A 13,427-nucleotide genomic window follows, 5' to 3' on the forward strand; every position below is an offset into this window, starting at 1 on the left:
ATTTTTATTTTAATGTTGAATATTGCCTATTGCTGAGGAATTTATGATCAATCTTAAAATTTCACAAAGATTTGATAGGAAGAAAATGCAAGGGGGGGGGAGTGTCAGAAAAAACATTAATTTTGACAATGATGATGCAATCAAAATGAAAATGGAGGGCACAATTATGAAAGGAAATTGTCTCAGCTTTAAAATACTAAAACTTGGGAGACGATTGACCAAGGATGACCAAGATAAAGTCTAATGCGTATAACAATTATGACCTTAATAATAAAAATTCAGTTTTTTGGAATTCATATGGCAATATGATAACCTCACAATGTCAGATTATCTATAATGATCTATAAAATTATATCTACAACTCATGTGCTTTCAGAATATGTAATATACATTTTAAAGCATGCATACACGCACGTCATGACGCACACGCAAAATACTAAAATTCCACAAAATGGGGCATAGATGATGTCACATGACTGTGGCGGCACCCAAGAAGTGCCATGCAAAATTTCAGATGTAAATCTATGTGCTGGCCAATTTGCAAGGATAAAGCCTTTGTCATTTTTGAGAAAAGCAGTGAACAAAAAACGGGGAAAGAATGAAAAAAAAAGAAATAAAGAAAAATCTTAAGAAAAACAATAGGTGATACACTGTAGCAGCGTATCACCTAATAATAATAATATATAATTGATGTATGATATGAATACAGTAGTGATTTTGTAAAATTACAAGTTCAATAATTCAAGGCAAACTATTGTGTTAAATTGCATACCATGTGATAAGATAATAGTAATTGGTATATAGAGTACTGTACATCTGTGATATCTAAATACATAGACATAAGTAATTCGAAGTGTTGATATTGTTTTCAGAATCGAATGTTAAGCTCTCTTTCCAAACTATCAAATTTTCTTTTAAAAAAAACTGTTGTATAATATACCCATATATATTCATGATGTGACTATCGCTTGTATTCTTAAAACAAACTTTAGTCGAATTTCAAACTAGAACTTCATTTAGTGCTAGTTGCAACTTCAACTTCAATTTGTATTCACAAACAATGTAGTCAAAGTTTTAACTACGACTAAATCAAGTCCTAGTTTTAGATCAACTGAAGACGACTGGCAGGCCACGACTATCAAACTAAGAAATGAAAAGAGCTAACTTTAATAGCGGACGAAATTTTAGAGATCCGGTAACGCGGATAAATACTAAGCTGCCGTCTGTGGTTCAAAAACCTATTTCCCCATAATTCATAATAGAACATCATTCGCTTAATTAATTTTCTATAATAATAACTATATTAGTTGTTAACATATTACGATAAAGAATTTGCAGTCACTGAAAATTTGCTTTCTTTGGAAAGTTATTATAGTTGAGCCCAAGCGAGGGCGGTGCCATCTTTGGTGTTGTTATGGTGAAGCTAGGTGATTGCAACGGAAGTGGATTTCGTGCAAATCAGGAACTATCGCATGTGGCTAGGAAAAGATGTTAATTTCTCCTTTTGGAAGCTAAACTTGATGTCTCTTTTGTTTAACACACCAAAGATATATCAAACCTGCATATACAATTGTTTTTATTTTTTCACTTCATTGTGAGTTACAAAAACACGTTTTTAGTGGGGTAAATATTTCAAGTCGGCCATTTAGCCTGACCCTAGGCTGACTAAAAAAATCGGTCTGCGGAGGTATCATTTTAGTCGAGGTTAGCGTCATTTAGTTGTAGTGCTAGTCGATGTTCGTTTTATGAATACGAAATGACATCATTTTTAAATTTTAGATCGAACTACGACTAAAGTTTGTTTTAAGAATACCGGGATATATATGGTCATGATGCGATGTCATGATAACCATATTTAGGCATGTCATATGTTTGATGTTGAGTTCTTGTTGTTGTCTGGTTTCTAGGATGCAGTTTGGACTGAATCTACATTGTGCAGAGGATGGAAAACGGTCACAGGTGACTAAAACCGTTCTAATGTTACGTCGTCACACAAACCGATAGCTCCCCATTATAAAACAGGCGGGATTATTAACTCATATGGGATATGTACACAATGAGCTAAAAGGAGTAATTGACTTGGTTGCTATTACATCAGAGAGTGTATACCGTAAGTCTCTGTAAATGTTTATTATACCTGTTCAGTGACTTTTTGTGACCTCTTCAAATCATGATCACCATCTGTTAGCACTTCCGGTTCAACAATGGGCACAAGACCATTCTGAAAAATAATAAATTCACTATTGGCGGTATTTAAATATAAGTAATGAGCTAGAAATGCTACTTTTATACTGCGCAATAAAAGCATAGTCTCCCCAAATTGTGATTTTTTATCTGAGAATTGATGAGTAGTAGTTTGAAACCAGTAAGTCTTGCCAAACTTAGTTATCGTGGTAACAAACAATTTTCTACACCAGTGACAATAACATGAAGAATAGTTATACTGTAAATTTCTTGATCAATAAACTATTATTATGCAAATGAACAATTAGCATATTCACACATACTAAAACAAAATACTGTCGCTTTATCATATTGCATTGTGCAAAGTTTGAAAACAATAAGAATTAACCAAACTTTAGTTATCGCGGTAACTAGCCTATACAGTAATACCTGATTAGTGAAATACTAATTATGCAAAAACTACATATGTACCAAAAACAATAGGCTCAATCTTCTTAATAACATCTTGCATTCTGGCAACTTTGAAACTAATCGGACTTGCGTTAATTAGCCTAAATTATCTGACTAGTGAAATATTAATTATGCGAATGAGCAACTCAGCATATTCACAAAAAAACAATATGCTGTCTTCTTATTACCATCTTGCAATCTGCTAAGTTTGAAATCAACAAGACTTACCACACTTTAGTTATCATGATAATTAGCCTAAATTACCTGATTATAGTGAAATATTAATTATGCAAATGAATAATTAGAATATTTGCACATCCACCAAAAACAATAAGCCCCGTCTTTTTATTACTATTTTATATTCTGCCAAGTTTGAAACCAATTGGAATTTCCAAACTTTAGTTATTGTGGTAACTAGCCTAAATTACCTGCTTAGTGAAATATTAATTATACAAATTATCAATTAACATATTCACACAAGTGCCAAAAACAATAGGCTCCTTTACCTTCTTATTAGCATCTTGCATTCAGTCAAGTTTGAAACCAATTAGATTTAACACAATTTAGTTATCATTGTAACTAGCCTAAATTACCTGATTAGTGAAATATTAATCATGCAAATGAGCAATTAGCGTATTCAAACACATACCAAAAACAATAGGCCCCGTCTTCTTATTACCATCTTGAATTCTGCCGGGTTTGAAACCAATCAGACTTACCAAACTTTAGTTATCGTGGTAACAAGCAATTTACCCAACAACAACAACGACGACGACAACAGCATGAAGCAGAACACGGGCAAAAACAAGAGCTTCCCCGGAGCTTCTCTCCTTTGGGGTGGCTAATCAAAATAAATTTAGATTGAATTGGAATTTGTGTGTGTGATACACACTAAGGATAACCCAGAAAAGTCAAGAGACTTTTAATTGTCTAATTACATATTTTTTATAACCATATATTTTTTATCGAGGAATATCACAGTTGTAGAACTGTTAATAAACAATAACAAACCAAACACAATGGATGTTAACTTAATGCGAGCTTTCGTTGATGTTATCAACATGACTTCCAGTTAACATCCAGTGTGTCTATAACGATTAAAACAGTTCCACAACAATAATAAGCAAAGTGATGAAACTATTTAAATATTGATAAATATCATAGTTGATATAAATATTGTATAAATCAGAATGGGATCCTACACTTTTATAGTTCTTGGTCCGAGCAAAGCGCTGACCCAGAGCCCCACTGCTGTTCTTGCTATTGGTCTTGTTACCAAAACTTTACAAACTTTAAAAGCGTCCAACGTTGCCAGGTTTGAACAAACGTGTATGAAATTACACGTACACATGAACTAGATGTGATTTCCAATAAACTTTCATTGCCCTTTTTTTACGTTGGACCCCAGGGATCCCCTACACCTACAAAACAAAACGGGGGTTTCAAACTTTAAAAGCGTCCAGCGTCGCCATTTTTGAACGGAAGTGCATGTAATTTTGTACACATAAACTACAAGTGATTTCCAACAAACGCTTATCGCCCTTTTTTTAATTTGGACCCCAGGGATTCCCTACACCTACAAAACAAAACAGTGGTTTCAAACTTTAATAGCATTCAGCATCATTTGTTTTGAACGAAAGTGCATGTAATTTTGTACACATAAACTACAGGTGATTTCCAACAACCGTTCATCGCCCTTTTTTTTTTAAAGTTGAACCCCAGGGAACTCCCTACAGCTACAAAACGAAACATAGGTTTCATCAAGGATTGTACATTACTGCCATTTACCACTAATAGTGCATGTCGCATAAATGGTGCGGTTGGTTAAGGATGTGTTCTAAAGAACTTAAGATTGTGAGAATTGCATATTTATTTTTTTTTTCATTTTGTCATTAAAAAAGAAAATTAACACCAAGGTGCAATTCAAACTCATGGCCTTTGGTTCCTAATTACACATCGTTAATCCACTGCACCATCCATACTGTAGTAATAATATAGGACACGTCGCTAAGTTTGTGAGTTCAAATTGCGCATTTAGCAAGTTCGAATCGTGTATTTAATTTTTTTTTTTTATTTTGTCAAACAGTTCTCATTCATGTTCATTAAAAAAGAAAATTAACACCGAGGCATGATTCAAACTCTCGACCTTTGGTTAAGGATGTGTTCTAAAGAACTTAAGGTCGTGAGTTCAAAACGTGTCTTGGTATAAATGATCATTTTAAATGTTTTTTTTTTGTACAAATAAACATTCTAATTATTTAAAAATTTCTAGTTTATTAAAAAAATCAATATAATAGCTTAATTTAACTTAAAATAATAATTTAAGGTCGGTTAAGGATGTCTTCTAAAGAACTTAAGGTTGTGAGTTCAAAACGCGTCTTGGTATTCAATTTTTTTTTTCCAATTTGTTTATTATAATTTTGTACAAATGATCATTTTAAATGGTTTTTTTTGAACAAATAAACATTCTAATTATTTAAAAATTTCTAGTTTATTAAATAACCCAATATAATAACTTAATTTAACTTAAAATAATAATTTAACCACAGAGGCCTGACCTGGTGAGCAGTCGCTCTTGGTACATTGAATTTGACACTTGGCACTATGAATTTGCTGGAAATAGCACAGTATAAATGACTATATTTTATATACCTGTTGGCAAATACTAGCATAACGTGCAAGAACGTTTGCGTTCTCCTTCATAGCAACCTCAGATGGAGTGTTGTCTGAAATCTTCAAAACACAACGCCACTTAGCAAATTGTGCACCACCTTTCTTGTACTCAGCACACCTATCAGATAACCCATCTAGACCTTGAGTTGTGCCCTCTCCATTATGGCACCCGGCAAGAGGTACCACACCTTTGTCAACCTGTGCAACAACATCAATTATTACATATCAAATATTTTGTGATAGATGTTTGTGTCTTTGAGTGCTAGTGGAAGATTAAATGTAAGAGAAACTGTGGTACAGTACAATGAAGAGTATTGTACAGTAAAACAAGATAACCATGACACTAGGAATTTAAACATGCTCAGTACCTTGTTTTTCACTTTGGCTTAGTTATATCTGAGACGACGACATACAGAGATTGAAAACAACCCAAGATTTCCTTTGTTCTTCCACCCCAGCAATACATTGACTGTAGGGAGCTTTTATGCAAATACAGGCAACCGAATGCTACTGCTCATGCTCAGTTCATAATCACTAAACCATGTAAATGAAAACAACTACCGAATAGGCTTGTCCTGAAACCAGCGGTGATTCCAGAAGCAGTGCCAGCATGATGTTCTACGGTTTGGTGGGGGGGGGGGGAATGTAGTTGCGCTAGGTGTACTCAATATCTTCATTAAATATACAAAATTACAAGACAATAAAAATCCACCTGTCTTAGCCTACAAGCAGGCCTGAGGGGTTAGCCTGCCTGATACCATTGTATGTAGGCTCTACACAAATTTGTTTAGTGTCCGAAGTTTTTATCTTCTTAAATACATATATTTTACTCATACACAACTTCCATGAATACTAGTTTAATATGCAGGTCTATATTGATCATTCAATAAAATAATCAATCAGTATGTTTAATCTAAAGCTGAAAACAATGAAGAAAAACAAAATTTATCGCGATGAACATAGTATATTAGTAGTATGGTACTCCTGTATGCTTATGACAGTGCGAACTGTACTTTTTTTTGTGGGAGGGGGGGGAATTGAAAAACCACTGGCCAATTTTTGTATTTCACTTGCATTGGCAAGCAGGCTAGCATTAGTTTTGCACCCTGTAATAAAATTGATGGTCTCAGACCTAGTTACTCAGAATTTAGTTGAGAGAAGATAAGCACTAGTGTGAACATAATTGGGTAAAAAGTTTGATATGAATGAAGAAAATCGAAATATAAAATCACCATAGCTTTTATTACTCTCACCTGAGAATTATACAGTTTAGTTGTCCTAGCTTATGTGAATTGTGAAATATGTTTACTTGTGCTATTAGTGATGCACTTGGTTGCAGCCTGTATGATGGTTTGCATCTCATTTAAGGCATGCTAAAAAACAAATCATGGTATACAACAAGTTTGACAAACCATTCTTTTTAATTTCGATATTGTTTCATATACTGTACATGTAGAAAAAAGTGTGTAGTTGGTGGAAAGACACGCCTATTGAAGGTCCCTATTAAATATACCAAAATATACTAATCAAAGATGTTAAACTATACCTTTGATTTGATTATTTTAGTTTGTTTGTTTATAAGATATATTGTCTGCCCAAAAACAAACAAAAAACTTCAGAAATTCAATTTAAAGTAGATCATCATTAACTTCTAACCTAAAGCAGATGCAAATTTTTTTTTGTTCTTGCAAATATGGAATGATTTTCTGACAAGCCCTTGTTATGAACAGTAACAAAAAGATTGAATTCTGGAAAATCAAGAAAAATGTTTTTTCTGTTTGCAGAATTTTTCTAATTAGAAGTGTAGGCCTAGCCTGAAATATAGCCTAGGATGGCCTAGGGTTGTATGCATATGCCTACAGCCACAATGAAAACATACAATACAATTTGTGTTTGATACATTGTAGCCAAACTTGTTCACGGCCTAAACGGTCCTACGCCCAAAGGCCTATAATGGCTAGGCCACACTGTTGGCCTTAACTAGGACATAACTAAGGCAGTATTTCATATTTATAATCATGTAATCCATGAAGATGTTTAATGACTCTACAAACAAGTTTAGCTAATCTTTTGAAATATCACATGCAAATGGCTAATGGTTCATGAATATTAGATATAATTGTTTAATAGTTGAAGTTGGCAACATAATTATTGCTTTAATGGTCAGTAATACGAAAATATGTCAATTAAAGTAAAAATACATATTCTCTTGATTCCTGAACATGATTTACTTCTCTACACAAATAAATACCTTTTCTGTTGTGGTAAATAATTCTAGAACATATACGATTGTGCTTATAAATGTATAAGCAGTACTTAAAGTTTAGTATGTTTCTTCAATTCAGGCATTTTCCGGGTGTAGGGGTGGCTGAATTACTAGCCTATTGTAGCCTTATGCAAGCATACAATACATTTCAATCATTTAAACTGCTATATATATGTTTATGAATCTAACATTTAAATATGTCAAATACCGCCATGAAAATATCCGCTTGTCTTGTGTGTGGAAGATGCCCGTTTGCAGTTCAAACAACCTTAATTGCATCTCACTTAAGCACACAAACTAAAGAACAATAGAATCCAGTCGCGTTTCCAATCTCCGTATATAGTTGTCTCAGTTCATACAAGTGTCTAATACATATTTTATCATTGTGTTGGGAAGTTTGATTATTAATTTTTATTTAACTATGTTACTAATCATCATAGTTGTTTTATTTGCAACAGTTGATTTAAAATTTGAGTTATATTATATGGACACAACAATGTGATTCATTTAGGTTTAGGTAATTTATTTTTACTTATGTAGTACTAGTAGTAAAGTAATCATTAAATTAAAGTCAAATCATCATCTTTCAATTCATCTTCAATGTTTAGAATAAAATTAACAGAATTCCAGTTGTTACCTTGATACCAGGAGCAATTCCAAGTTTCTTCAGAATATCCACAAATGGAGTGCCATCATCAGCCTTGTGGTAGAACGTCTCATGAAATAGGATCACACCTCCGATATAATTAGCAAGGCTTTTGTCTGCACTGAACAACAGTTGACGATACAGACGACGATTTTCTTCAATATTTTCAACATCAATAGATGCAAAACGTTTTCCGATTGTGCCTGTAAATCAAAGGGATGCAATATAATGGAATTCTGACTAGTTGCTGCTCTTTATCGTCTTGACAATGCATCTAGTTTGCTAAAAAAAGTAGCCAAATTTAGGGTTAAGCTTCCAAATAATACCATTTTATGGGCTTCTAAATGTTTCCCCGTCTTTAAAATTGTATTTATTCATACTAACAGTTAGTAGCTTCATTTCAGTAGACAAACATGATTTAAAAATTGTATAAGACAACCCCCTGTTTTTCAATCATAATATGTTATTTTAAGCCTCGTCATACAGTATTCTCAAGAAAGTATGTGTTTTAACATTTGTCCCAATTACCATACTTTCTCTAAAGAAATATAGTAATACATTGTGATAAAAAAGGTTAATAATGGTTTCCAATTCAGACACAATACCTGTGCTCTCATCAGCAGCTAAAATTCCCTTTCCATTGGCTACTATAGATTTGGCAATTTGCGCTAACTCTTTCTTTTTCTCATCACTCAGATACTCCACAGCAGGAATAGGCATGATGATGATTGGAGATCCTTCAGGGCTTTTTCCTGTGTGGTAAGAACAACATTTTTTACTGTATTAAAAGATGACTTGACAATAAACATCTACTTGATTCTTACAATAGATGCTTTACCTTCGAAACCTGAATCAGTAAATTGTTGGTAACCACATACCAAGCCTGTAATCAAGATCCTGTATGGGAAAGGAGGGGGGGGGGGGGGCTGTAAAAAGTGCCTGTAGGGGGGGGGTGCTGGTAAAAAGTGCCTGTAGAGTAAGTGGTGAAAACCCCTGAAGGTGATTCATCATTGGCCTGACCCTCTGAATTAATAAGGAATTAGTATATCTAGTGAGTTACGGAGTGTTGACAAAAAAATCTCTTTTTAGGAGACCTTCCTTGGGAGATTGCCGTGAATTAGGATCCCTGTATTTAAAAACAAGTGAAAATATATATATATATACATACATATATATATATCACATCTTATATATATATATGTATGTATATATATGTATAGCTAAGGCCTAGCTTCTACTATTAAAATAGTTTATTCTCGCTTGATGTTGCCAAATCTAGCAAAAGTGCTATCCTTTTTATTTGCTATAGGGCCTCAGGCTACAGAATATTAATCACAGCTTATCAACAACACCCGCGAACGAACGATGGTTGCTAAAACCAAACCTCCTTGCTAAAACACACACTCATTACTCTTGCAATAGCAGTGCACTGAATGACGTCTGTCTCTTATACACATCTAGATGTGTATAAGAGACAGATATATAACTGTATACAATTCTACTGTTCAAAAAACATCATCAGCAAACATAAAAAATTGGCTTAAGGATAACTCACCTAAAATCAAAGAATAATTAAATATGACAACTATGCATTGTAACCATCAGACAATATTGCTTATACAGTGTGATGTGGCAAATAAGTATTGTATGGTATGTTCACTGATGCATGCATAATCAGGGTTACACCTCTGTCACACCCACATATTTAGACGAATCAGATTGGCCGTTACATAGAAACAGCAAATCTGAACGATTACTGTATTTGGCTTCTGGCATGACTAGGCATTTCAAACAATTGAAGGCAGAAATGAGTTGCTATATTTTTTGATCCATGATATACAATGAAGGATTGATATTCTACACCAGGAAGTCTTACACATAAATTGATCTAACAGTAGTCTGTATATCAATAAATTTAAATATTTATTTTCAATTGGAATTGTTCTACATTTATCTTTCAACAAACATTTTTATGCTGTTGTCTTCCCTTTACTTCTGATTTGCAACTTATAGGATATTTTCAACTCAATTGATATAGGTTATTTTATGCCTCCATGTTTAGGCAATGTGCCAACCATAAATTTATCTTGGTGGGCCTTGACAAGCTTTAGCAGAACTTTTGGTCCCTGACAGTGACTCAGCCATGTTGGTATGACTATTCAAGTTGGTAACACTCTTCTTCAGACTTATCCAGAGTATTTTCAAACAGTGAACTTTGAATTTGCAGTGGACATTTACAATATCAGCCTTATTATAATAATTTATTATAATAACTATAATCTTATCTATTAGATGCTACATACTACATAATTTATTATTTGAATAATAGCTTATTATAAATATAGTATCATATTAAAATAAAGCAGTAGAGTATTAGTATTTAGACATGATCAAAGATATATGAAAAATATGTTTTGAATAAGTTGAATGCAATAAATGATGACACCTGCTCACTCTATAGAGGGTGGTTTTTCTGCATCAAACATTTTCAAGGGGATTGGGAGAGACAGGGTGCTGCATCCCCCTAGATACACCATACGTTTGTACAGCAGCATTATTCAGGTATGGGAAAGTAAATCGCAAAAAACAAAATAATTAATAATAATTAATAATAATACTGATTATTTTTCAGTTTTCAGCAACAGTAAATTTGTATATTTTTTATTTCGCCATGGCTAGAGATACGGTACCGTATCGGAACTTCCGAATGCTAAAGGTACGGTAAATGATATTACGTCATGATTAGCCAATAGAAATGACCGACTCGATTTTGACTTTTTTGCGGAGTCTACGTCGCGATCATGAGAAACGTGGCGCGAAAAGTTACGATCAAATTTATGTCATAAAACTTCAGGCCCATTTCATGTATTTCAATTGGGGCTTATCACAATGTTTGGGTTAAAAATCCTTTCTGTTATTCTTGCGTATTTTATGGTCATTAAGGCTAGGCTTAGGCCTAGGGCCTAGCCTGAATACCCGCCTAGTAGGGCATAGGCGTACTACTAGGCTAGGCGTAGGAGGTTTCAGGAGTAGCTAAGGCCTAGCTTCTACTATTAAAATAGTTTATTCTCGCTTGATGTTGCCAAATCTAGCAAAAGTGCTATCCTTTTTATTTGCTATAGGGCCTCAGGCTACAGAATATTAATCACAGCTTATCAACAACACCCGCGAACGAACGATGGTTGCTAAAACCAAACCTCCTTGCTAAAACACACACTCATTACTCTTGCAATAGCAGTGCACTGAATGACGTCACGCATGTATCAGCGTTTCTATTGGCAAATCATGACGTAATATAATTTACCGTACCTTTATTTTAGCAATCAGAAGTTCCGATACGGTACCGTATCTCTAGCCATGGCGTTTTTATTTCTTTGTTTTTGTGATTGTTATTGTATTTTTTTATCTTGTATTATTATTTGTTATGTATTTATTTAAGAGGGAAAGAGGGGCACAATGGAAATAAGTTATGTTAATTTTACATGTTACTTTTTTTAGGCCTCGTCTAGGCCTAGGCCTATATGATTAGGCCCCTAGGCCTATATATATTTTGTATATTTTTGTATTTCATATCTTAAATTTTCAGGGGAAAAAAAATCAAATCTTGGTACTGGTAGGCATAGTTAGTCCTAGGCCTAGCTAGCTGTATCTGCCAAGTTTATTTCAACCATAGAGTTATAATTTTCAACTTTACAAGTAAATGATACGAAGAAACATCACCCGAACCAGGTTCCGGACGGTTCCAAACTAGGCTAGCCAGGCCTAGATCACACGAGCCAATTCCAGTAGTACCAGGTCGGGCCGCTGTATTATAACTATCATACATAAAAATATGCCGGTAGGGTACCTGGTCGATACACGTCGCACCCGGTACCTGGATAGCCGATACATAAATTAAAAGATTTCCATATATATAATTCAAGAAATTAATTACCAATCGTAAAATAAGCATTCATTTAAGCATTGCTAGAATTGACAAAGCATTCATGTTACTCATTTAAACGTCATTTTCACAACTTATTTAGCAGAACTTACTTTCAACACAACGTCTTCGAATTCCGCTGATTTTGCAAAGACCGAAAATAGCGCCCTCGTGGAAAGCCCTCTAAGTAGTCTACTGTAGTTTGTTTGAGTAAACATTATTAGTATTTCAATAATATTAAGATCTTTAACTCTTATGGGCCAATTTCCTCTTAATAGAGATGTGCCCTATCTTAGAGACACTAACCGAAGAAGTGAAATGGCTCCAAACTATGTGTCTTTGACAATTTGAAAGTGCTGACATAACATTTAAAAAAAAATGATTTTTTAAACCATAATCATTATGATCGTTTTATAGAACATATCATTATGATCGTTTTATAGAACATACCTCATTCTTTTCTATAAAACGATCATAGTGATGTGGTTAAAATCAAATTTTCAAAATTTCAAATTAAATTTACTCATCAACCTACAAAAAAGAAGATGATAAAATATACATACATTAAAAACACATTTACTAAACTAATTGAACAAATAATTAAAACACTACTGAAAAGTGTCCTGCATAAGTGAACGATAATTGGAGTATGTATTATACTATCGTATTAATCAGTGGACCTTTCGGTTTTTGACCAATACATAAACATGAGGCATAAGGAAAAATCAGATCGATTCACAAACCGATTGATCAACAAGTGTATTCTTTGAAAAAAAATATAACTTTCTCCTGATCGTTAAGAAGGGTAAGCATAAGATATCTTGTCTTAGATGTATATTTATAATTTGACAAGGTCCAGCAGGCTCGTAATTAGGATATCATTTACTTTTGGAACGCTTAAAAGGCATGTAACAGAGGTGTAGTTTACAGTGTTTGTGAACCAATTGTTGCTTTAATAAGCTTACTCTGTGTAGTTTCTAATTTGTTTAGGTAATTTGTATTGGCGTTAATACATTGACAGCCATAAATTAGAATAGGGACCAACACACTGTTCCATACGTGTGCTTTACTTAACGCATGCATACAGTAACCACATTTGCACATGCCTATACATTGAAGGGAGTGAAATACTCTTTGGCATTTCAGTGTTTCACATGTTTATGTGATCTACTAAGTTCGTTTGATAAAATAACACCCAGATAATTTACGGAGTCGGTAACATCAAGTTTACAACAATTTAGGAACCACGAGGGTTCTGTCATTGAAGTATTATTACTGAAGACAGT

At 33.7% G+C, this 13,427-nt stretch overlaps 1 protein-coding gene across 2 annotated transcripts in view; it reads right to left on the bottom strand.

Annotated features, from left to right (window-relative positions):
• The window catches only part of LOC117106636 (fructose-bisphosphate aldolase, non-muscle type-like), a 14,822-nt gene extending 2,473 nt beyond the window's left edge, over nucleotides 1-12,349 (bottom strand). Inside the window, exons 1-5 of one of the 2 annotated variants that reach the window (XM_033248029.1) lie at nucleotides 12,255-12,349; nucleotides 8,825-8,971; nucleotides 8,211-8,422; nucleotides 5,287-5,505; nucleotides 2,138-2,221 (exon numbers count right to left, since the gene is read on the bottom strand). In XM_033248029.1, coding sequence (XP_033103920.1) covers nucleotides 2,138-2,221; nucleotides 5,287-5,505; nucleotides 8,211-8,422; nucleotides 8,825-8,939 — 630 coding nt within the window. In that variant the 5' untranslated portion in view covers nucleotides 8,940-8,971; nucleotides 12,255-12,349. Of the gene's footprint in view, nucleotides 1-2,137; nucleotides 2,222-5,286; nucleotides 5,506-8,210; nucleotides 8,423-8,824; nucleotides 8,972-9,774; nucleotides 9,920-12,254 lie in introns of those variants that run through there. The other variant, XM_033248030.1, reaches the window with a different exon arrangement.
• Between the last annotated feature and the right edge of the window lie 1,078 nt (nucleotides 12,350-13,427).

The sequence above is a fragment of the Anneissia japonica genome, unplaced genomic scaffold (genome assembly GCF_011630105.1).
Source record: "Anneissia japonica isolate Jap-2015-1 unplaced genomic scaffold, ASM1163010v1 scaffold1306_len716249_cov185, whole genome shotgun sequence".
NCBI classification, from domain to species: Eukaryota; Metazoa; Echinodermata; class Crinoidea; order Comatulida; family Comatulidae; genus Anneissia; species Anneissia japonica.